We start from the raw sequence: 27,089 nt of genomic DNA on the forward strand, positions 1-27,089 counted from the left end.
AATTTATTTTAGTTTATGAATGGTATACATCTTTTTGACATAAACAAACAAACAGAACTGTTGACGTTAGCAACCAATGAAATTTATTAAGAACCTGTTCGCCACGTGTAGTCTGTCACCGGTTTTGCTTTCGATGTTCGTGTCGCCGTATTAAAACGAATCAATCGTATATAATGCTCGTTGGTATTTTCATAATTGTATTAATCGTTCAATCTAAAATATGATATCGCTTGCTGTGCTATAAAACTAAATGGCATTTGTGAGGTTTGCCCGCAGACGGCGATTTACTTTTTTAAAATTATTTCTAATATGTTTTGCCTTCCTTGGTGTTTTACTGTGGCTTTATATGCGAAACTTATCTGACAGTGAACCTGTAAACATTGCTCATCATCCTAGAGAATTTCTTAGTTCCAAAGAAATACACACAATAAGTAAAACGAACCAAAATATATATTTAAAGGATGTATTTAAGTCAAATATTTTTGTGACTAAACGTGATAGTGTTTTTCGAAATCCTGCCCTTTTACATAAGTTACAAGCAAAAGCACCAAATATTGCTCCGAACCAAAAAGTTTCAAAAACAGTTAGTCATTCAGATGTTCATGAAGACTTCAAAGAGCGTTTTGATTATCCTATACCAAAAATGAAAGTTACTCCTGGATTAGGTGAAAATGGTGCACCAGTTGTACTGCCAAAAGAAGAACAAATCTTAGCAGATAAATTGTTCAATGATGCTGCATTTAATGTTTATTTAAGTGATAGAATATCTCCTAATCGAAGTGTTCCTGATCCAAGAAATCCAAAGTATTGTTGAATTTTGAAGATTTTTTCCCTATTGAAATAATTTAGAATGTATATATATTTGAAGTTATATTTTCTTTCTTGTCTTTTAAGAAATAAATATATTGCTCCCTGCTGCAATAATGCTAAAAATATATATTTTTAATTTGTCTTTCTTAATATTTTATCAGCTATCAAATTCTGCATAATTTTTCTATTATATTATTCTCTTTGCAAATCATTAGCATTATTAGAATTTAATTTAATTTTTATTATGATGTGCTTTATTATTTTTCCTTAATCTTTTGTATCTAATTTTTGTTCTTTTATTTCTCTTATGGCATTTATAAGCTTTAAAAAAAACACTGCAATTTAAATAAAGCATATTTTCTGCACAATTTATTTTGTGAAGCTTCCATGGAACTTCATCAAATGTCCCCTCCCCTTCTTTTAACTGTATTTCTTATGGTTATTTTTTTTTATTTATATGATAATTTTTAAATTCCTATTAATATCATAATTTTCAGCTATCTTATTTTAATATTTTTAGTAGCTTTAAATTTTAATATATCATTTACTTTTGCATAGATGTGAATATGAAAGCTATGACCATGATTTACCTACTACAAGTGTGATAATTATATTTACCAATGAAATATGGTCAGCTCTTCTTAGAACTATTCATAGTGTTGTAAATCGTACACCTTCCCGTCTTTTACGTGAAATTATTTTGGTTGATGATTTTAGTGAAAAAGGTTAGTATTCAAATAGACATAAAATTCATAATATTGAATAATAATTTCTATATCCAGTTATTTTACTATAATTCTGTGTATTATTTTTAATTTGAGTACTACATAATTTTCTGAGTATTTTTTTTCCCTTAAAAAGAATTAAACCATCAAAGTTATTTTAGGAATTTAGTCAATATTTTATTTTAAATGAGATTTGTGTGATCTAAAACATTATTATTTGAAAATAATTTATTATTAATAATTTTTGCAAGAACCACTTTATTTTTAAAAAAAACTTATTTGTATTATATGTATTTATTTAGCTTTCTTCTTTTTTTTTTTATATATATATTTCTAGATGAACTAAAATATGCTCTGAAGAAATATATAGAGAAACAGTTTAAACCAGGTCTTATCAAACTGATAAGATTTAATGAAAGAAAAGGATTGATTAGAGCTCGTTTAGCTGGAGCACAACTTGCTACTGGTGATGTTCTTGTTTTCCTAGATTCCCACTGTGAAGCAAATATTAAGTGGTAAGATTTTCAGCTCGTTTTTGAGGGAAACAGGAGTTATGCAAGACTGCATAATATACTGATTTCATAACTAGTAATCATAAAAGTATATCCAAATTAATCATGTGTTATTAAACTTAATAGCATAATCATTTTTTTTTTATTTCATTGATTATACTTATCATTTAGGTTGGAACCTCTTCTTCAAAGAATAAAAGAAGAAAGAACAGCCGTTGTCTGCCCTATTATAGATGTTATTGATGATAAAACTTTTGAATATTATGCAACAAATTTAGAGTATTTCCAAATTGGAGGATTTACATGGAATGGTCATTTTACCTGGATAGAAATTTCAGATGAAGAAGATAGACGCAGAAAATCAGAAGTAGCTCCTACAAGGTTTGAGTTTTGTAATAATTTTATTATATGCATTTTTTTATATTTAAAAATTTATTCACTTTGAATATTTATTGAAAATAATATTATAAATAATAATCAAAGGCACTATTAACATAAAATTTTTCCAAAATATGAAACATTACTCTTAGCAACATTTGTTAATTCACTGAGTAGCATTATCAGTATTGGTAGAACAAGAATAACCTTCTTTATTATCTGGTATCTTTATAAAGTAATTACTAGTAATTTTAACTATCTAGTAATTTTATAAAGATAATACTATGAGTGACAGAAATTTCTTTATTGCTATTTTCCTAGCTTGTTTTGGAAAAAAATTTATTATGTTTTTGTTTGTGTCTACTTTAAATAGTGATTTTGTATCTATATTATTTATAAATGTTAACAATATGTGCTGGTATATCTGATGGACATTACATAATCACATTTATATGAGAAAAAAATTAAAATTTGCAAATAGGATTTAGCTTGGTATGGGTAGGTATCATCTAAATAAGTTGCAAACCAAACTTATTAGGTAATTTTTGAAAAAGTGGATTCTATTGAAAACTTTAAAAAATAATTTTAAAAAAAGTCGAATTACAAATTCTGTTGTGTTAAGTTGTAATTACTTAATGTAGGTAATGGAAAACTTCATAGCTCTTTTATGATTTTTTTTTCTTTTGCAGGTAAAATTTATTGATTGATTTTAGTAGGAACAGAATATTGCTATTATAAAGAGCTTAATGTATTTCTTGGTTTCTTATATAAACAAAAATGTATGCATTTTTTATTTCTTTTAAATAATTTGATTAATTTTCTGCTAAACATATCTTTAAGTACATTTTAAATCTGCTTTTTTGCAATTATAATAAATATTTACAGGATTGAAAGAAATTTTTGAACTGAACTTTCTTTAGTTTAAAAATAAAATTTTTGGAAGTAACTTTCAGTTTTCTTATGATTTTTTATTATTTTTAAGTGAATTCTGTAATTGCAGTGTAAGTGCTGAATATAAATAGTTTCAATTGGAGATTTTAAAAGTTTTATTATGATGCTCTTTTAAACATGAATTGACTCATCACTTGTATATATTATTTAAAGAATTTTATTATCTATTATTAGCATCATTGACTTAAGTATTTCAAATGCCTTAGTATTTTAGGCTGGAGATGGTCTATTTAGTTTTATGCTCAAATTTACTCTTTGATTTATTTTTCCACAATAAAAATGCATGTAATATTTTGTGATATATGTCTGAATGGATTAAATTTTATGTAAATCCTTATATTTAAGATTTTTTTTTTTTTTTTTTTTGTCTTTGCATCAAATTTTATTTTGAATATATATAATGTTACGAATCAGTAATGCTGCTTCCCAGCATAGTTGGTTCCATCATCAGAAAGAATATTTTACAGTCATCTGCATTGGACGGAGTCCAGGTGTCGCGTCGGAGGTCCATGAGCTTGGCGACAAACTTGGCGACCATTTGGTGACTTGGTCGCCAAGTCAACCAATCAAAACTCGAACGTTCCTGATTGGTTGAGAGGCTTCTAGCCCCGCCTCCTGAGACCTATAAAGGGAGGCAGCCGCAGCTGCCAGAGTAGAGTAGCCGGAATCGACGGTGAAGAACTGGGCTGCTAGGGATTAGCAGAGCAGCGACGGAGTCAAGCTAGTGCTGAACTAAGCTGTGCGCTACTGTCTGCAGTAGAGTCTTATTGTGTGCTTCTGTTTGCACGTCTCGCGGCTGAAGATCATTGTCTTCTCTGTGCTTTCCTGTGTGTCTTCGTGTAAATAAACGTCATTGTTCTTTTTCTACTGCCGCCTGCTGATTGAGTGTTCTCCACACCATATAACTCCCACTATCCAAACGAACCCCGGAAATTTCGTAACAATAATATATATATATATTTGAATTTATGCATATATTAATTTTAAAAAGTAATTTATGCATCATTTTGAAATTAAAAAATAATCCTATGATTTTATGTTTTGTTTTATACTTTGATTAATTTCTCAAACTCTCAATTCATTACTTCCTTGGCTCTCAGCTTTATTATATATTTCGAGACAGAATGTAGAAATTTCTACAAAAATATTTCTTAACTTCACTCCTAATAGATATTTCGCCAAAATACAACAGTTTCTGAAATATCACGTCACCGCTGCTAAGTCTGTTGCCAAGATTTTGAATCTTTGATTTAACATCCATCCATTCTATAAGCATCAGAATTAGTCGTAAAACCATCTTCCTTACTAGACTTATTGTACTGGGAAGTAATATTACAAATTCGTAACAATATAGATAGTTAAACACTTTAATGCAGAAGAATCTTGTATGAAATATCAGAACCGATCATTTTGAAATTATAATGTCTGCAAAGTCTATCACTATACAAATAACAATTTTTCATTTTGAAGTTGAAAGTCATTTTGCCATTCACTATGTGTCTTATACATATCCTTTTGCTTCAAAAAATTGCTATTTGAAATTTTGATATACACAATCGGGATTTCGCGATATTGATTTTTTAGACAATTTATAGATAAAAGTGATTATAAATATGCATGTGAATATTTTCAGAACTCCTACTATGGCTGGTGGACTGTTTGCGATAGATCGAAAATATTTTTGGGAAGTTGGAAGTTATGATTCTGGAATGGAAATTTGGGGTGGAGAGAATTTGGAAATGTCCTTTAGAGTAATATTTATATTTTTAAATCTTCTGTATTGAAAAAATTCCAACTTTTGTTTATATATAAACATTATTTAAAAATGTTATTTTTTTATACTTTACTTGCTAAAAGGAATTTTATTTTTCTAATCTGACGCGACGCACATATATATGCAGGGTGATCGGTAAAGACCTTTTAAGCCCTTTAAATTCAAAATTCATATACCTAGTAAACCTAGAGAAGTAAACATGTCCCTATAGTAAAGTGACAATGCTGAATTTATGGAGACGGGTTACAGCGACTCTAGTGGCAAAATAAGGAAGTTAGAGATAATAAAGGAGATTGACCAAAATGAAAAGCTTGAAAAATGTGCGCTATACCATAATAAAAGTAAAGGAAAAAGTTTCGCTGAAATATTTCCGATTAAAACTATTCCGATAAAACTTTCTTTAACTAAAGCCAGTGAGAATGACTCCTCAAAATGAGAATGTCTCTAATAAACTTGTCATGCCAGAGAATGCCTTGCATGGCATTGATTACAAGATTTTGACTACAAGTACAATAGTTACGAAATATTAACTTTTGACTTGAATTAAGCATTTTTACTGAATCTATCATGTCATCCTTGGCGAGTTACTTAGAGATTAATCCCTGGCATACATTAATAGTATCCAAAAATTGAATTTGTGTTTCAGACACGTTTTACTCAATCCATTGAAACAAAGATTCGATACAAAAATGCATTTGTTTTCACAAATTCCCATTCCAAATTGGATATATTTAATTCATTTGTATTCTGTCATTTACTTATTTCTGAAAGTAAAGACAGTCAACAGAGAGTCAACCCATGATTGGATTTGGCTCAAAACTTGACAAGTGTCTACAATATAGATGTTAATCTGTGTTTCTAGCTATCTTCATTTTGTAATTATCGTATTTACAACAGGTGGACATCCTCTGAACATATTTTACTCACAATTTGATAGAAATCTGCAGATTTCGTATAAAAACGGTGTATCAGATTTCAACCGTGTAGCTCAAAGCATTTTTGAGTTATCTTTGTCACAGACGAACATTTTCCAAAGATGTGTTTTTCGAACTCGGAGAGGTCAAACTCTCGAGTACAAACTTTTCAACGATTACTATATGTATACTAGAAAATACAAAGGTTACTCTTGAAATTATGTTCGATATTATCATACATTTTATCCGTATTAAGTATCGGCGAAATGAAATTTAAACAACAAAAAAATAACAAAAATAATAATTTTAAAAAAAATCTGGAAAATGCATTCACGGAGCGGACGGAATCTGAGGAAAAGATCTAAATGAGCATTAAGAGCCGATTTTTTTTATATATTTCCAACACTAACAAAAATAGTTAAAATTGACTTATAAAAAGAATTAATTTTAAAATATATGAAAGAAGTTATAAAGTTTTTTTTATTAATGAACATGATCAAATAAAATTGTACTGTTTTTTAAAGAAAGATATATTTTTGTTCTAGGTCTGGATGTGTGGCGGAACATTAGAAATAATACCTTGTTCTCATGTTGGTCATGTTTTTCGAAGTTTTCATCCATATAAATTCCCTGGGAACAAGGATACTCATGGAATAAACACTGTCAGAACTGTTGAAGTTTGGATGGATGAATACAAAAAATACTTTTATTATCAGCGACCAGATTTATTAGTAAGTATTGTGAAATGGTATCACCAGCATTCAATCATAAAAATTATTTGAATAAGCTTTAAAAAAAGTTTTATGTTTTTAGTTTCTGCAGTACAAAGTAAAATTTTCTCACCAAGTAAATATTATAGTATTATCACAAACGAAAAACATTAATGGCAGTTTAAGTAAGAATTGTTCTGAATAGAAAAATCATTGTTGGATGAAGATAATGATAACTGTTCTTCTAGCACATAACTGATCTTTAACTTTATTAAATTTATTTCAATTTTATACATTTCCGTTTGAAGTTGTTGAAGGATTTTGTGTAAAATCATTCTTTTAAGAGATATTTAGAAAAATTCTTTTAAGTTTTTTTTTTTTTTCTTGAAGTTGGTTATTTTATTGTTAAATTTCGGGTCTCTGAATATGATCTATTTTGACATTAATAACAGTTTTTAAATAACTGGAAATTAATAAGAAAGGAAATAATGATTTTTATAGATACATAGGATCAAATTTTGTTCTCTTCTATTTTTAATTAATTTATTTGCATTTTACAGGGTATTGATTATGGAGATATTACTGAAAGACTTGAATTGAAAAAGAGACTTAAATGCAAGTCATTTCAGTGGTATTTAGATAACATATATCCAGACAAATTTATCTTTGATAAGGGAGTTTTAGCATATGGAAGTGTAAGTGAAATGAATAATTCGATTTTGTCATGTTTTTGTATTATAAGATGTTTTTTTTCTCACTGTTTTAAAAGTGATTTATTATTTCAACTAATTTTTTTAATAGTTGAAATTTAATATTCTAATAATAATTTGTTTTGTTTCAATTACTTTTGCCATTTATTTCAACAAATCCAGCATTTTTTAATAAACTTACTTATTTTCCATTAAAATTTTTAGACTTTTACAAGTAAGTGGCTTTATTATAAATTTTAAGAAAATATACATGGAGATTTTTCAATGAATGAAAGTTAGTTATTAGATCTTTTCAATAAAATTTTACATTGGCATGTTAATACAATTTGAGAGCATTATGAATTTATATATATATTTGTTATTCTGATTTTAAAATGTATTTTCATTATGAAATGCAGTTTTATTACTTTTGTGGTCAAGACAATTTATTTATATTTAACTGGTTGCATTTTTGTCAGATAATGGAATATTCTTTCAATACCACAGTGCATAAATTAAAACGACATTCATTTTTGCATAAGTTTAATGAGTTTTCCCCCCATAGATAATGTTTGCGTATTTCCATCTAAACTGATTATTAAATAATGTGTTTATTTAATATATTAAATTAGCTACATATTTTTAAAACACCTTAACACAAATTTATATCACCTTTACGAAGTTTTATCTTGTTTATTAAAGTTTTCTAATTATTGAGAAATCATTCTTCAGTATGCTTTAAAATTATAATCTAAATGCTAAAGATTTAACATAGGATTTTCATGCTTTTGACTTTCAATTTATATTGCTCTATCAGGACATTTCAAGTTACGACATTCCATTATTTTTCAAAAGGTATTTAGTTAAGTATTACCAAGTTCTTCCTACTTATGAAGTAGAAATTTGTAAAAACCTTTATACTACATTTTCCTAGGTTTTCAAATTTATTCCTTCTATTATTAAAAAAGATTTTAAAAAAAAGTTTTAAGAGTTACAAAGTTATTTTTTTAGTATAGAGAATAATTCTAGTGATAAATCTATACTCTAATGAAAAAAATATATACAATTTTTACTTATAACTTTAAATATTTTACCTTATTCTGTCTATGTCATTGAATTTTTGTATTTATTTCATCGATTTTATTCTTGTTATAGTTATGTTCATTAATTTTTCATTATGAAATTATGAAGAATAGGATGAAAGAAAAAGATTTTTATTTCATATGCTTTCCATTAATCATATTAAAATATTTCATATTTACATTAATCATATTAGCATTAATTTCTTAATGAATAAGTTCTTATTTCAAATTATTATTTTAAGAGCATTTTCAGAATATGAAAACTGTGTGTTAATATATTTAACTTGGTTCTTTTTTATAAATGAAAATGTATTGTGAAGCATTTTTATGAATTCTTTTTAGTTGAAAAATCCTTTGACTAATCTGTGCCTTGATACACTGAATCGGGATGAAGATAGATCTGAACCTATTGGCTATTTTCATTGCAAACCAAATTCGGATCTAGTGATAAATCAGGTAACTTTTTATAGTTAAAATGTTTTTATTTTTACTGATGTCTTTATATTTTCAAAATTTACATGGGCACGACAAGTGTTTCAAAAGCACAATACCATCACGAACTAAACCATTGTGAATTTTTATTAATATAATATATATTTTAGTATTCTACTGCTGTATTTATGCCATGCCTGTTGAGCATTGTGCTAAGCAATTAATTTTTAAATATCATCTTCATTTTCAATTGATGTTATGTATGAATGACAACAATAATTTAATTTATTGTTCACTTTTTTTTTAACATTTTATGTGTTGATTATTTAAAATTATTTGGTTGGCAAACCTAAATAAAAAATATTGCTTAACTTCATTTTTTGTAATATTTTCTTTTTATTTCATTTAAAATATTTAGATCTTTGATTTTAGTTTGGAATAGATTAAAGAATAAGATGAAGATCATATAAAGATCAATGAAATAATCAATAAATTTAACAATCAGCTGACAGCAGTTTTTAAAAATTCTATTTCTTATTTATAATGTAAATGCAAATTTTGTATTTATGAGTCAAAAAACATTTAGAAACTGTAATTTTTTTTCTTTTTAAAGGAATTTTTAGCTGCATTACAAGTAAGTCATTTAACTTCTGTGTAAAAATTGAATTCCAGGAATTCATTTATTCTAAGTGTAACAAATTGTATGTACAGATACCATTTTTTTAAAAAAAATGTATTGTAAAAAGGAAAAAAAAGTATTTAAAAAAATCATAAGTTGGTTTTTATTTTATGTTTTTTTTTAGTCTTATTATGCAGAATTTCTTTTTAAAATAACAATTGAATGAATATTGATTTTTAATTTTATAAAGCATGTAATTTCACACAGTAAGAAAATTGCTTATCATCCTGTCAAAAATCTTCTCACCTTTTATTCTTTTTCATCAAGGATCATTAATTTCTTAAAGGTATATTACCATAACGAATTTTTCGTATTTTTGTATAACTTGACTTAAAAAAATAATTATCAGAATTAAGAAAGAACATGTTTCCATCAAACTTATTTATCAAAAGGTAGCCGTACATTTATTTTTGTTAAATATTTTTTTTTGAATACAATAAATTGACTAGATGAAGCATAACAACACTTTTCTTGCTTTTCTTTAAAAAAAAACTCAAAATTTGAAAAACATTTGCAATTTTTTTCCCAGCTTTTACTTTTTAATTACAGATGAAACATCTGATATGGCTATTTGTTGATCTGGTTTAATGTGTATTCTATTTATCACTTTTATTTATCTGTGCATGTTTGAGTTTAAAATAGAATTATATTATTAAAATCAACTTTAAAGTTTAATTATAAAGTTAAAGTTAGTTTGTAAAATTTCAATGGTGATAAATTATTTTATATTATGAATGATATATTCCTCTTCCTCATAATCTGAATAACATTGAGATGCCTTTTTTTTTTTTTTTTTTTTTTTTTTTTTGCAATTTTAATTTGGGCTTATTTATTTTTTTATTTATAATTTTTTTGTATTTTTTGTTTTTTTATTTATGCAAACTAATTTTTTGGACAATACAATAGGTATGATGCTTATTAGATGTTTCAAAGTCAAATGATTCTTTGCTGGTGTGATGTGAAATATAGGAGAAAAGAGTACTATCTCAGATTTTGTCCTAATAATCAACATCCTCAAATAATTTTAATTTTGTAATCCAACCAAATTAAAATTAAAGCTGCTTTTCTCGGATTTTTATTCTTTAAGTGTTGCTACATATATTAAAATAATATGCCTTCCTACTGGCTAAATTAACTAACATCAGCCTCACTTGCAAGTATGAACATGTAATATGAAATCCTTCATAATAACCCTTCAAATCCATTTTTCTTTTATTTTCTTGAATTGCTATTGGATGATCAAATGATATCTTATAATGATCAGTGAGAATTATGTAATTTTATAATATAATATAAATTCATGTATTTTTAATATTTAGGCAAATTTGTAATTTATATGTACTTTTGGTGGACTGTAAAAAACATTCACTATAACAATATTTCAACAAAGCAAATGCATCAATTTTTGAAAAAAAAATTATTTGTCATATTACAGAAAATGGTAGACAGTTATTTGTCAAAGCCTATGAGAAGAATATGTTACTACTGCATTGTAATATTTTATAATGGAGATAAGATATAAATATTCCATGAACAAAAAAAAAGTTATTTCCTTATTTTGAATTTCAAATGATTTTTTCCTCCAGTATGGAATATCAACAATAAGATATTCACTTCATTTCATCCATGAAAATAGATATACTATAACAATACCTTTCAGTAGTCTTGAAGAACGTTTTAGATATGGCAATAATTTTATAGAAGGAAAGGGATTTTTCATATTCTAGCAACAAATATCTGTATGATTGTCTTTTTTTTTTTTTTTTTTTTTTTTTTTTTTTTTTTTACATTTTTCATATTTAATTATAAAAAATTGAATGCTTTCTGGGGAAAAAAATGCAATTTAGAATTATGGACTTAAAACACTTTGCTAGTTCAATTTGCAAGAATTTATTTAAAATTTAAATATGTTAAAATTCAAATTGAAATATTTTTACATTATTTATATTAGAGTTACAAAAAAATATAAACCTTTATATCAGTGAAGTTTGTGTTCTTAACATTTAAAGATAACTGGATTTCTCTGAGAGTTGCCAGAAAATGGATGCATTTTGAACTTATGAATATTTCAAAATCTCTTTCTTACATACATAATTAAGTATAAGTTGTTGAACATTGCCCAAAAGTAATAAATGGTATTGTTGAATTTAATATTAATTTTTTGATTAATGCTGTAATGAGCTTTGGTTCCACTTTTTGAAATCAACTACTTTATATATTATGCTTCATACATTATAATATTTATATAATTTCATGATAATTTCTTAATGGGATGCAAAACTGATATTTCAGGAATTAAAAACCTTTAAAATAATTTATTCTCTTCATTTGTGAGGAAGTCTGAAATAATTAGAAAGCTTTTCTTTCTTCTTTTTTCCAGAATTTTTATCCTATGCATTTTGAAATGTAAATCATTATTTTTGCCTTTTCATAAGAGTTAAAGAAATGTAATATCGACAAAGAGATTCGTATCCTTTATTTATTTATTTTTTATTAAATATACTTATAAACAAAATGTTTTTACAAAATGCAATTTGAAATATAAAGACTGATCATAATATTGATTCATATTAGCATTTAATAGTATTAGAATATTTATATAATTTGTAATAATTGTGATAATTATAATCTTTATCTTTTTAAACTTTTTTAGTTACTGTCATACACAGAGAAGAAAGAACTGAGAATTGAAGATAACTGTGCTGAAATAAATGATGATTTTGATATGCATTCAGAACTTCCTGTAATAATGACTAAGTGCAATGGAGGAGACAACCAAAAATGGATACATAAAATGGTTAGTTCAGATTACTGTTATTTGATTTGATATATAAGGATACAACATTACATACATAAATTATTTGCAATTATTATAACTTTATTAAAAGTCTAAAGAAATACAGCCTGTTAATAAACATAAGGAATGCCTCTAATCTCTTTAGATCTAGATCTAATCAGTGTTATTTTATATTTCAGATTTATTTATAATTGATAATCTTGAACTAAAATGGCAAAGTAATATTAATTTCAAATTTATGTTCCTTATTTTTATAGCTTTTCTATGTGATGAAAAAATGATGAAATTATCCACATTTTAAGCTTATAAAAAAATGGGTGCAAATTAAATTTATTCATACTCAATTGTAATTGAACAGTTTGTATGATATTCATTAGTGTCATTCTAAAAAAAATGAAAGCATATTATAGCAATTAATGAATTAGTTATGTGGATTGGATTTGAATTTGGCATTTTATGGCACAAAAGTCGGTGTTGGCTGTGCTGTACCAAACACAAGATTAAAATATGAAACCACTTAAATAAAACTTAATGACTAAATAAGTAATATCAATTACTAGCAGTCGAAACTTTTAAACAAGGTTGCAGCTTTATTTAAAAATCAAACAGAAAAAACATATATGGTTGCAAACCTAAAAGATAGTTAGAATCCCAAAAATTAGTAAAAACATGGGTTAAAACAGCGGTTCTTAACCTATGGGTTGCGACCCAAAATTGGGTCGCGCTGAGTCGAACCAAAAAGTTAGTGATACACCAAATTTCAGACATTTTAGAAATGACGACTTGAATAAATATCAACAATCGAAAATGAATGTGATTAACAAGATCAAAAAATATCAGCTGATTAAAAAGCGAGAGCAAAAAAAGTACGTGTGAATTATTTTTGAGAGAAAAGAAACACCCATTAGCATCTAAATTCTCCGAGTTGAAGTGGATTACTCAAGTTGCTTATTTGTCAGATATTTTATTTGAAATAAATAATCTAAATACGTCTATGCAAGGACGTAATCATACTATTATTGAATTAACTGAAAAAATGACATGCTTTAAAAATAAACTCAAATTATGGAGAAATAAGGTTGAAGTAAAGAAACTTGCTTCATTCCCGACTCTTAATTTACTTGTTGAAGACAATAATATTGATATCACAGATTTGGAAATACTGAAAATTATTATTAATCATTTAGAAAAACTAATTGCAGACTTTGATCGATATTTTCCTGCAGACGATGTTTTCAAATATAATTGGGTTCGAATGCCATTTAATTTTGATGTAAGTGATTTGCATGAGGAATTTGTTAATATTAATCAATTTCAAGAACAATTAATAGAAATACAAAGTGACCAAGCACTTCGATACAATTTCTACAAAAAAACAATCTTTATGTGCTTTCTGGTTAAAATTAAAAACCGAAAAGCCAATAATTGTTAAAGAAGCCCTAAAAGTATTATTGCCCTTTTCAACAACATATATGTGTGAGGCTGGTTTTTCGGCTCTGTGTGTAATCAAAAACAATTACCGGAACAAGTTAAATCCTGAAATAGATATAAGGTGCTCCTTGACAAGCATTCAACCGAGGTTTGAAGATCTATCAAAATGTATTCAAGCACAAGGTTCTCATTAAAACTGTATGACTTGCATTTAAAATTTAAGACTTAACATATGTATTGATATTTCTTTTTTTTTTTTAGGAATAAGTTAAAATGTCAATTATTTTCAAAAAGTTATAAATATATTTTAATTTGGTCAATAAAAATTATTAAAAACACTTGTTTATTAATTAAATTTTCCTTGGACCGAAAAGTACTTTTGTTTATCTTTATTATTAAAAAAATAAATAAAAAATTTGTAAGTTAAAAAAAAATCATCATCGTTCTCAAATTCTCAAATTTGGGTCGCGGCTTAAAAAGGTTAAGAACCGCTGGGTTAAAACTAGCATATTTGTGAGTATAATATGTGTGTTCAGTTTGAAGATGCGTCAATTTAATATCAAATCTTCGACTAGGAAGAATGGCCACATTGTAGTAACAAGCTTAACACTCTGCAGCTTGTTATTAATTTGCAAATCCCATCTTTCATTTTCTTCATTTGGCAAGGATATATTTCTTCACTAAGTTACGTATAACTGCTAGAGGAACTGAATGATCCAAAGCAACAGAAGCTGTACGAGCTGCAGTATCTTCCTTTTCATTACCGAGAATACTGACATATCGGGAGTCCAACAGAAGAGAGTATTAAAGCCACTGTCTTTCAGTAAGGAAATTGTATCGATAATATTGAAATAATCATGTGAAACTGTCTGCTTAGAATAAAATGGGGGGGGGATTGCAAAAACTTTGAATTTTGTTCAGAAGCATTGGATTTTTGCAATTTTTCTTGACAGTCTTTATTTTATGATAGCATGTGAATTGTAATGATGGTAATGTGATTTTTTTATTTATAGTATATTCTAATTTCTAAAAATTTCATTGAATATTTAGGGTGGAGAAATTAAACATGAGAAATCTGGTATGTGCCTTGATGCTGGTAAGAAAAAATCTGAAGATGATGCTGTAGTTAGGAAATGCTATGGAGGCCACTTTCAAATTTGGTGGTTTGAAAACTATGTCCATCCTCATATAGATGTAAAAGATGATGACAACGATCATGAGGACTTCAATGTACTACAATAGAGACAAGGTAAAAAAACAACAGAAGTTTCATTATTCCTTCCAATTTCACCATATCAGTCTGACTAGGAAGGTATTTTGATTTTATGAACAGTAAACTGATTTTGCTACTTTAAAAATTGCTTGTGCCTTTATATGTGATGTGCCACTATCAATAGTTGAATAACTGATTATTTAATTTGTGAGTGTTTTTCCAACTGAAATTACTTGCATTTTTCGAGGGGAAGCACTGCACGTGTGAGGTAATGGTACTTTTGAAACTGCAGTATCTGATGCACAAATATTAAATGCAACTTAATCAAAATATTATGCATTTGCCCAGCTGTTTTATTTGTTATGTAGTTATTATGATACTTTTTAATGTTATTGTATAAGTTGTTAATCACTATGAAAAAACATGTATTTGTCTGAAGACAAGCTTTGTTGTTAGTGATACGACAATCAAATGTTTATTACTGCTTATTACTTATTCATTTTTACTTTTACAAAAAAAGACAAAATTTTATGTATACATATATGCATTCTTGTTGAATTATTTTAATAGTTCTAAATTATTATTCAAGAACATAAAAGAAAAGTATTGTATATTTCAAATTAAAGATTTCTTTGGAATATTTTTAAAAACATGTAGAAATTATGGCTATGAAGAATTTCATATTAATATTTTATTTATGCAATATATAAAATAATATTCCCATAAATTACCAAAGAAAATTTTCAAATTCATTGAAACAAAATAGGACTGAAAAAAAAATGAACAAAATCTTGGATTTATTATTTATTTTAAAGTTTTATTATTTATTTATAATGCCATATTAAAGGATAACATTAAATTTGATATTTTTTTCAACTGTGGATTCTCTTTTGGAAAGAATGTGATTAAATTTGACAAATAACATCAAATTTATCACTGAGGCTTATGAGTAAAAGTTACTACAGTTAATACATATTCTTGAAACAAATATACAATACATTTTATTTTGTTAGAAAAAAGAGCTTACGATGTTTGTTTTAATTTATTTATTTGTATATTAAAGTCAAGAAATGTTTTTAGACATTTCAGTATACATTTTTTTTTCTTCCTCCAACCCTCTGATAATTTGAACCAGTGTGATACACTGTTGATATGAAGTAAATATTTTCAAGTATTATTTTTATGACTGTCAATATATATTGCTTTTGCTAACTTGATTTTTATATAAACTTTGTGTATATTATTTAGCATAATGCACTTCATTTTAATTATTTCTGAGGTCTGTTTTACACATATATTTACATATACTTATAGTTCTTTTGGTAGCTTTTATTTATGCACTTCCTTTTAATGCTTTTGAAGTCAATAAAAGAGAAATAGTGTTCTAAGCTTAAAAGTGTCATCTGACATACACTGCTGATTGTAGTTCAAATTCTATAAATATTCATCTGAAGAAATTTTTGAAAATGCATAAAATCTATATACTTTGATTATAAATTGGAAGGGAGCATATCTTTTCTAAATGTTATATTCACAAAGCAAATCTTTTTATATTTAATACTGAATTTAGAATTGCACTTTCATAAGGATATCTGCTTATTTGTTTAATTTACATATTTGAGCCTGAATGTTATCAACTTATTGTGCCCCATAATTTATTGATGTATTAAAAAGAAAAATGCTGTAAAATTATGCCAATTGTATAATTTTAACATTTAAGTAAAATGCAATATTTTTTTTAAATTTTATTTTATGTTCATATATAACATCATTTTGCATTATTTTTATTCTCTTTGAACATTTCTATAAATTATATATTCTTATTAATTTTTTTTTAAAAATTTAAAAATAAGACCAGAAAAATTGTTTAAACTCCTAACTCGCGTAAATTTAGGTTTGTCAACTTATTATAGATTTTCTTTGTAATTTCTGTGAATTTTTTATTAAACTATACACGATGAATTTTAATGATCTGCTAATTAAGAAGTAAATTTATTCATGAATTCTGAAAAATGAACAAAAGCACTTTTTAATGAAACAAATGACCTACATGATATTAAAAATATATATATTACTTTTGTCGAAAATTATAAAGTCTGGACAATCAAACCTTCAGACAATAACATTTTCTTACAAAACTGCCACTAGAAAGAATCCTATAAATATTACTTATTTTCAATGACATCACAATGGAACTTATATGAAAATGCATTTATTTTAATTCAAGCTCATAATAACTTTTTTTCCACAATAATTTTCTTGGATTGCATGATCATAATTAGAAATATAGGTTACAGATGGGTTTTCTCTAAATAGCAATAAGACAAAATAATAAATTTTTAATTACAAATAAATTATGTATCAATAACTACTTAATAAAAGTATATTCCTCAAAAAGTGATTTTAGAATAATTTTTTAATCCTTTAGATAGAAGAGGGGGGGAGGTCTTAAAAAATCTTTTAATCGGTACTTTCCATCTTATTTTTCTACTTAAATTTTTTTTCTTTCAATTAGCATATTTTTAGAAACAATTATTGTAAAAGTTCACACTTTTTGTTTCCACTTTAGATTTTAGTTAAAAAATTTTACTCATTTGGGAAAAAAAAAAAAAAAAAAAATTTTAGTGTACAAAAATTTACTGAGTAACTATTAAAGTATGATTTCTTTAAAATCAGTATTTGCAATAATAAAACCATTTAATGCCTATTTTTAAAAAATGCAATCTTTAATAAATTTACCTGTGATTTGTATAGTATTGCATAAATCATCTATGAATTGTAAATTCAGTATAACCTAGCTCTGATGTGTTGAAGTTGTGATGTAAGAATTGCATAATTAGTTAGGATATAGGTATGAATCAAAGTTTTCCAGAACTGGCTGTGGTCACTATTTCTTAAAATGGAATTGAAGGTACATCAATAATTAAAGTAGGAAAAAATATGCCGATAGAAATTTGACAATCAATCATATTTATTGTAATCATGTTATTTTTCTGTGACCTGATCTCTGTTTCATACCTTTGTCCTCTCAGAAAATATACTTGTATTTGTCAAAGGTCAGCAGCAACTTATCACAGCCACATTTTTGCTGTTTATAAATGGCAAAAGAACTTGCTATATAAAACAGTATATCCCTGTGCTTCCAAAAATGTTTAATATAGTAAAATTTTAATATAAAAAAACTATCTTCAACTTTCAACTCCATTAAAAATAATTACATTTAGTGAGTCATAAAAAAATAAAATAGAAAATCATACTGCAATTTACTATTTTTTCACTTTCATAAATAGTATTAGGGTATTTTTCATATATAAAGAACTACTTAGAGAAATTGCATAGTATTTACATACGTAAATATGAATACTAAGCCATACTCATTATATTTGAAGGGAAAAAAAATGATCATTATTGTTTAATATGTAGAAATTATCAGTTATATATACATATAAAGAACAACACAAAAAAAGTTATTAGGAAAATTAAGACCAATAGATACTAATAGAATAAGAAGTAAATTTGCACAAAAAGAAATTAAACTACATTTTTTAATGGCCATATTTATTTTAGCATGTGCAAGAGAGCAGATAAATTAAATTTCTTGTATACTTTTTTTTTTATTAAAATAAGTGATATTATTGAAATTTCGCCTCCTCTTGTTTTAATTCAAGGTAGAATATGCATTTATATGTTTTGTATATAGAAGCATATTTATTTCAGAATTTATATGTTGGCATTCATCATTTGTTAATTTACAAGATTTTGCTGCAAGTCAACAAAATGACATTGAATCTGTAATATAGCAACAAATGTCAGTTTTTCAAATAATGAATTATCAAAGTGATACATACATATGATCATACAATAAATGGTTTGATTATAAAAGTGTATTAATCATTTATAGCTTGAATTTTAATATTTTCTCCTTATGCTTAATATTGTTCTAATTACATCATAATTATGTGCATTGATATTTTGATTTAAAACATTTATACTTAACTATCAAATTATATATTTTATTTTAAGTCCATGTAGATTATATCCTATAATTGAAACATATGCTGAATGATTTGTTTTTCAATATTTATCTCTTTCAAGCATTTTGATAAAATGTTTTTGCCTTTTAAAATCTTGTGAATAAGAGTCCATTGATACTTTGTGATATTTTAGAAATTCTAGTTTATTATTTTTAGAATATATTTTGTAAAAAAAATTTAATGTGAATTTTATAAATGTTTTACAGCAAATTATAGACTAAGACTAGAGAAATTCTATAGAATTTAGTATTGTCAAATTACTGAAAATAGTACTTTCTCAATAAAAATATTTTTTTTTGTAAAAAAATTTGAGGAACGTTTTTATGGCTCATTCTTTACTTTCCACATACACACACTATATATATATATATATATATATATATATATATATATATATATATATATAAATTTATTTCTGTTAAAAAAATTTCATGTGCTTGAAATATATTGTAAGGAGTGTAATTGATATATTATGTAATGTACAAGTATCTTCCAAGTATTATAATAACTTATGAATCCACTCTTAACTACATTTCCTCATACAGAAGCAACAACATTCCAAACATATATATTTAATTTCAATTATTTAACATTCTCATAAATTCTTACAACATCTGGTAAACTTCCCAAATCTTCTAAAAGATTGTCAACTACAGTACTAGTTTCTTTGTCGAGTTCTACAGTAACTATTGGTAGGTAGCCTACATAGCTGTCTTCAACTTCATACTGTTGTTCAATCGCCTTTTTAACTTGATTTAAATCTCCAGGAGCACACCGAAACTGGAAGAGTGAAAAAGGAATTATTAATAGGAAAATTCTTCTTAGACACATCCAGATGATTCTTTGAATAAAAGATAAAGTTCCAATATTTTGATTTGGACTAAGAATATATTGCATGAAATTAACACAATACTATTTAAATTCCAAAATTAAATTTTAAAAAGGTAATAATTCTCAGATTATACACAACTATGAAAAAAAAAACTATTTCTTCTCCAATGTAATTTATGTATCACAACATTTATAAAAGAGTAATGCTGCTTTTATTGTAAATGACGGCAATTAAAATATTTTCAATATATATCATAAATAACTGAGAATGAACAAATACCATTGATATTAAATACTAGCCACTTTTGGCAACCATCTAGTTTAATTAATGGTTGCTAAAAATGAAATATTTTCTGAAACTATATCTTAATGACTTCAAAAAAATTTATATTACTAAACATTTACAACATTAAATTTGCGCATGCCATTCTGGGGTATTTTTCTAGGTAACTATCTATTATAATTAATTACTTCATAAAATATTTTTGCTCAACTTCATCTTACAACTTTTGAGATAATTAAAGCAATTATTTATCTTTTTAAAGACTATAATGGGGCATCCTATAATATTTAAACTAATTTTTTTTTTCAAAAATTGATATTTCTGAAATATCACTTTTTTTTTTCGATAGATAAAAAACAGCCCAGCCCTTTTGCATATGTGTATGCACAAATGTAATATAATGACACCCAATTTTGGGTATATACTTTTCTAAAAAACTGAAAGGAAATTTTATAGAAAAAGGAATTAAATGTCTAATTTTAAAAAGGTATTTAATCTGAATCTTTGTTGGCAGTTAGTTTCTAAAAATTACCACCTGAAAAACTATTGAAGTATGCATTAGTAAAAGTTATAGTTTACTTTTTTATAATCACATTCCATGTATGAAAGTAAGAATCTCTGTTATAACTTGCATTTAAGTTTAAAATCTACTTCAAGTAAAATTTTACTTAAAGAAAAATAACAAATGTTGAATGATGATTCTTACTTCAAGATAAGGAGCTGCTTCATCATCTTTAGAATTAACTTCTTCAGCACCAGCTTCAATTGCAATATCCAATGCTTTTTCAGCATCTAATGGTTCACCACTTTTAGTCTGAACAGCCTTAATTATTCCTTTCTGCTCATAAACTGCTCGCCAGCGACCCTCTCCACTTAAAACACTTGCACTACAATGAAATAATATTAAACAAATTTTAAAGAAAAGACTAGTTTCCTATTAGCTAGACGATAATCAAAATGTCTTAAATATGGCAACTTATATGGCATCAATAAATCATAATACTAAAATTTATATCTAACAATAACTACTACCTGTTCAATAAAATCACATCCAAATTAAAAACTGATTTAATTTTTTTATTGATATATTGTAGTACTAAACTTTTCTATGTTTGCATAAGGAAGTGAGTGCATAATGAGAAATTGTTGAAAAAAATTAAGCACCTTAGTATATGCATGTATATATAAGCTTGTATATTTTCTAAGTGTAGGATGTTTTCTGTCTTATAAAAGCACATACTTTATTGAAAATTCTTTTAAAGAATGAATTTAAATGTGTATTTTTATAAATTTTAATATGTATTTAAGTATTTTCATAAAGTCTTGTATTGTAAAAGATATTATGCTTTTTTAGATAAATGCATAAAAAAGTTTCATAAAAAATAAAAACATGTCAAGTATTTCTTTGCACTTTTTGAAAAAAAAAGAAAGAAATTAAAAATACTTTTGTAAAAGTAAGCATTTTTCAGATACTTAAAAATAGTCTTCAAATGTAAGTTCACTTTTCATGATGCATGCATCTTGATAGAACCTCTTGCAGAAATTTGCATGAAAGAGCGATACAAAGCAACTTTTTGATTACCACAGCTATGGGTCATATGATGGAACAGAAACAGTTAGCAGAGATTTATCATATGTCAAAGAATGCTGGATACACTATCAATAAGATTGAAAAAGCATTATATTTTCGAAAATATGTCACACAGATATCATTTACATATGGATAGATAACTGGAAATCTGAAGCAACAGAGACACAATGAATATATCCATGGAATTTGACACTATTTATACTGCAGGCCTTGGGTAGCATTGTATACAGATGGAAATATAGAAGGTATTTGGGAGAGAATTATAGCACGAAATAATTTATATAACATTCAACAAAAAAGAACTGCAGTAATCCAACTGCGCAAATAGTAAGTCAGTTAAGCAACTGATCAATACCAAACTGAACAATCACAGAGAATTGTATAACCCCAAAAACTGTAATTGACAAATCTTGTAATATCTCACTTCAGGCATAATATCCACTTGTAATGGTTTAATCTGTATTATCATTGGAACACAAACAATAGAGTAGTTTTCACAGATCAAGAATCAATCCAGTCTTTATTCTGTAACTACAGATTGCAATTCAAATGCTGAGAATAGTTATCATATTGCACATATATGGTGTGTACTGACATGTTGGTCACTATAGAAATAGAAATAGGTCACAAAAAAAGAAACAATTACTGATACACAATGTATCTGCCCTGACACCTTCTCTGTGTAGCTTTTGATGATAATTTCTGTTTATGTATGATAAAATACTTTTTTATTATACCAGAGCACATAACTATATGGTCATCAAGAGATGTTTTGGGTCATCCATCCATTGATCATATGCATCACCAAACAGATATCCCTCATCTTTGCATTGTCAGAGGAGCTGAAAACTTGCATTGCATACACTCCTATGTACTTGGACTGCCTGATTTCAGCAGCATGCATTGTTTACATTGTTATATTTCTAGGTCAATATATACATTTTCCAAAGGTAACCTGCTTCAACATTTTCTGAAGTGCTTTTGCAATAAATAAATTAGATTATGCTTCACAATCCATTTTTATCAGTGGCATAGATGCTAGAAGCATTAATTTTGTACTCAGATATGTTGGAATATGTAGTGCAAGAAAGACTAATAATCTCTTCTATATGCATTATAATGCTGATTGCAAATTTAAAGCCCAGGATAAAGAAAAAGTTTCAAAACAATCTTGCATCTCTGGCTTCATAATGCCAAAATCTGCTGCAATCTTTATGTACTTTCCTAGGCATGATACCATATTTACATTTTTTTTAACATACCATTTATGCATCATTTATTAGTTTTGTACATCAGAAATTATAGGGGGAAAAAAAAAGAACAACTAAAATGTTAAAATTTTGTACCGTACCCATGTTTCTTACAGGCAGTTTTAATTTCATGTCTTGCTTGAGATATATTATCTGTTTCAAACTCAAGAACTATGAAACAGCCACCAGGAGATAGAATTTCCACAGACCCAAATTTAGTTTTCTTATTCTGTAAAAGGGAAAATGTGACATAATTATTGACAATTTCATTAAAATATATTATCTTAATAAGAGTTAAATCAAATCATAATATAAAACAATCAAAAATAAATGAAGAACTTAAATCTGCAAAATAATCAATGAAATTCAAATATTATTGAAATAATTATAATGTAAATTAAATCAATGCTATTCAGCTTTATATTTTATTATGTAGAATAAAAGAGAATAGAATAAAAAAGAAAATACACTTTGAATAATAATGTTTCTACTATTTCACACACTTATTTTCCTATTAACAAAAAAAAAAAAAAAAAAAAGCAAACATGTAATGGAACAAAAGTACTTTATATTGAAAGCAAAAAATAAAAACATTTAAAAATGTGACAACTAAATGTAAAAAATGAACAACAGAGAAATCACAAGTCACTAATCATCATGACAAGAATATAATATTATATTTCAAGAACATGCAGTAAAAATTAAACAACCAAATTGCCACAGATAACAATATGGAGGCAGCCAACTAAGCAAAAAGATCCTATTAGATGCAACTTATACATATAACTATCACAAGGAGATATGTCCTATTTTCAACAGGAGACTTTTATTAGACACAAATATTATACTACCAGGAAAATCGCAAGCCTGTCTACTTATACAATGATTTCCTATTCCTATACTTGAGCCCCCGCCCCCTTCTTTCGAGAAGACACTATTGCAGAATAAGAGATATGAAAAGCAATTCAATCTGATTTCATAGTTTAACAAGGGAAAAAAAACAAAAAAACATTCAAAATTGCAGAATTGAATAACAATTACATAATGAATGGTAAAATTCCTTAAATATTTTCCTTTATCTCAAACATAATATGAAAAAAGTATTTTATTTCAAAATTCTTCACTCAATAAATTATATTAATTAAATAATAAAGAAAACACTTTTGGAGCATTTAGCAAAAGGTATTTTCATATCTTTCAGAGCAAAAACATCTGAAATTTCATACAAAATATTCTACTGCAATCTGAAATGAAATACAGGTTAAAAAATAAGGTATTAATTAAGGTAAATTGAAAAAAACTTCAATAAGTATCATTATTCAAAATTTTTGAATTAAACATTTAAAAGCTAATAATGTTTTTTGTCACTTAATTGTCCTATACAAGCCATATCAGGATATAACATATAGTTCAAGAAGCGATGAATTACCATATTAATTTTTTTTCTCATGTTTCAATATAGTTATAAAGTTGTTTAACACATTACTTCACAACTTATCTGTTAAATAGCAATTAGATTTCTTGACAGTACTTTCAATTCTCACATATGCAAAATATATAAATATAAGAGAAAATACTGTAATACTCAAAAAATTTGGTATCAGGTTTAAACAAATCTCCATTTACAAATTTTCTAAAGAAAAGCATTTTTGGGAATTATGTCTGTCTATCAATATGTGAATACAACAACTCAAAAATACTTTTAGCTAGATAAATGAGCTCTGTTTGGCATATAGTTCTTACCTCATATTTGTAGATTTATATCAAATTCTGAATGAAGTCCATTCACAGTTTGTTTGTCAAAATGCAGGTGAACACAATAACTACAAAAATTTCATCCTCAGTTTAAATTTTAGAGTACAGATCTGTAACCAATTTTGAACCAAATCTGTCAAAGGCTGCCTGTCTATAGATCTACCCATTTGCCTGCATGTTGAACTTGAGAGTTCAAAAATGTAAATATTTAGAAATGGGACATTTTGTATGTGACTTTATTACTAAAATTCAGTTTTGTCAAATTTTGATTTCAATCAGTTGAAAAAGATGTCTAAAATACAGATTTGGTATTCTTCTAAACATTTGAATGTGGATTCTTGAAAAATCAACATCTGAGTATTCATGGCATTTACAGCTTTGCCCAAAATCTGCTGTTTTTTTTATATAGGAAGGAGGGAGAATAATTACTTTATTAAGAAGTAGGCAAGAAAATTTTAGAGAGAGAACTAATAATGGTTTTACTAATAATTTGCAATATAACCCAGTGGAAATATATTTTTGGAAAATAATAACATTTGAATTATTAGTGAAATGAACACAGGCAAACAAAACAGATATTGATTTTAAAGAAAATAATTTTGACTCACAATGGCAAACTCATAACTGTTTAAAAATTTGCATTTGTGATTATATTGTAAAGTTTCCCTTTTAAAAAAATATACATACATTACTTCTTTTTAAAGCATTTTCCAATGTGGAAGATGGCACATTATTCTTTTTGGCTTGTTCCAAGAGACTTGCAAGTTTGCTATTTACTTTGGGGTCAGCTCCACCTTCTGTAATTAACCAAACAAATTTAAATTTAAAAGTATGTTGGAAATTGCACATGAACCAATATATTCATTTATGTATAGGCAAGATAACTACGAAAAGTAACTAAAGAATTATCCACAATTTATTTTTGAAAATAAAGTAAACAAAATTTGGATTGATAAAAGACCCCAATCCTTCTTTCATCAATTTTTTTGTTTTCAAATTTATTAATACATCAATAAGCGTTCACAACTACATTTTAGCTGTAGAATGTGATCAATAAATGGCTTTAACAATATTTATTTTAGATTTTAAATTCCCAGGACAGGAAGATTAACACATTTTTATAAAACATAAAAAAAAAGATTTTAAAAAGTCAAAAGGCTTGCTTGAGCTCTGTGGCTTAAGAAGTAATGTTAAAATTACTGACATGTCAAAGCTCCACTTAGATTAATGAAAATTTTTATTCCTTAAAATACTCTATATGAAAAGTTCACCTAATTCCATAAATATTTAGTTTAACTTCTATCTATTAAAAAATTAATAATTAAATATTATTATATAATGAAAATTTTGATACATTTGAAAAATGATTTAAAACTTCAAGAGAATAATTACAATAATTCTAAAGAAAATTTGTTAGTATCAATATTTCATAGAAAGATAGACATAATAGAATATATACAGCTTCATGTTACTATATATAAAATGTTTAAAGAAATAACATAAAAACTACCTAGAAAAGAATACAAAAGAAAAATATAACTAGTAATTGTTTTCACAATTTTACAGGTGCATCTTTTGTTACTTACATTTTTATTATAGTGAGAGATATACTTTTGAACAAAATTGTTAAATTAGAAATTAATACCAATAAATATACATGAAAATTTCATAAAAAAATCATGAGAATAATAAATTTCATAAATAATTCATTTTTCTTTAAATTCATGCCGTTGAAAATTCTCTACTTTCAAAGGCATTCACTAATATTTTTTTAACAAACATTTTTACCTCTAACAGCCAATCCAATTAAAAATGCATATTTATTACACATAAGTTGCTTTTGCCGATCCTTTTCAGCTTTAATATGTTTTACATTTTGCCACTTCGCATGACCTGCCATACGTTTATTATTCATAACATTGTAGAAATCATTTTGTTTTATACAAAGCAATGATACAGTCCCATGACGTTCAAAAAAATTTGTATGAAATGATTTTAAGGCTATCGTAGTATCAAATCTGAAGTTTTTGCTTATAGGCCTTAATAATATGTTCATAAATTTATTTGAATGATGAATATATGAAAACATTGTTTAATTAGTTTTGAAGTTAAATAACCTTTTATAACATAATCGTTCCTTTTCTGGTTCAATATTTATTTACAAAATACTGAAACGTCGTCAGAGTTGAGAAGATTTACTTCTGCTAGAATATTGTATAGAAAAGGAGAAATACTTTCGTGACTTGAT

The 27,089-nt window shown here is 26.0% G+C and overlaps 2 protein-coding genes across 3 annotated transcripts; one reads left to right on the plus strand and one right to left on the minus strand.

Annotated features, from left to right (window-relative positions):
- The first annotated feature begins 109 nt into the window (after positions 1 to 109).
- On the plus strand, positions 110 to 15,738 carry LOC129981553 (polypeptide N-acetylgalactosaminyltransferase 13-like). Of its 2 annotated transcripts, XM_056092429.1 has the most exons (11): positions 110 to 804; positions 1,369 to 1,535; positions 1,873 to 2,050; positions 2,219 to 2,428; positions 5,010 to 5,127; positions 6,610 to 6,795; positions 7,335 to 7,469; positions 8,888 to 9,001; positions 9,591 to 9,611; positions 12,310 to 12,453; positions 14,935 to 15,738. In XM_056092429.1, the coding sequence occupies exons 1-11, from the start codon at positions 251 to 253 to the stop codon at positions 15,124 to 15,126; spliced, it is 2,019 nt and encodes a 672-aa protein (XP_055948404.1). In that variant the 5' UTR covers positions 110 to 250; the 3' UTR covers positions 15,127 to 15,738. The 2 variants fall into 2 exon arrangements, with proteins under 2 accessions (XP_055948404.1, XP_055948405.1); XM_056092430.1 differs by lacking the exon at positions 9,591 to 9,611 and having other exon boundaries at positions 14,935 to 15,735.
- A 3,949-nt stretch (positions 15,739 to 19,687) lies between these two features.
- On the minus strand, positions 19,688 to 27,011 carry LOC129981984 (probable transcriptional regulatory protein PERMA_0079). Its single transcript, XM_056093059.1, has 5 exons — positions 26,630 to 27,011; positions 25,529 to 25,638; positions 23,188 to 23,315; positions 20,952 to 21,132; positions 19,688 to 19,911 (listed from the first exon to the last, which is right to left on the minus strand). The coding sequence occupies exons 1-5, from the start codon at positions 26,928 to 26,930 to the stop codon at positions 19,714 to 19,716; spliced, it is 918 nt and encodes a 305-aa protein (XP_055949034.1). The 5' UTR covers positions 26,931 to 27,011; the 3' UTR covers positions 19,688 to 19,713.
- Between the last annotated feature and the right edge of the window lie 78 nt (positions 27,012 to 27,089).

The sequence above is a fragment of the Argiope bruennichi genome, chromosome 8 (genome assembly GCF_947563725.1).
Source record: "Argiope bruennichi chromosome 8, qqArgBrue1.1, whole genome shotgun sequence".
Classification (NCBI taxonomy): domain Eukaryota; kingdom Metazoa; phylum Arthropoda; class Arachnida; order Araneae; family Araneidae; genus Argiope; species Argiope bruennichi.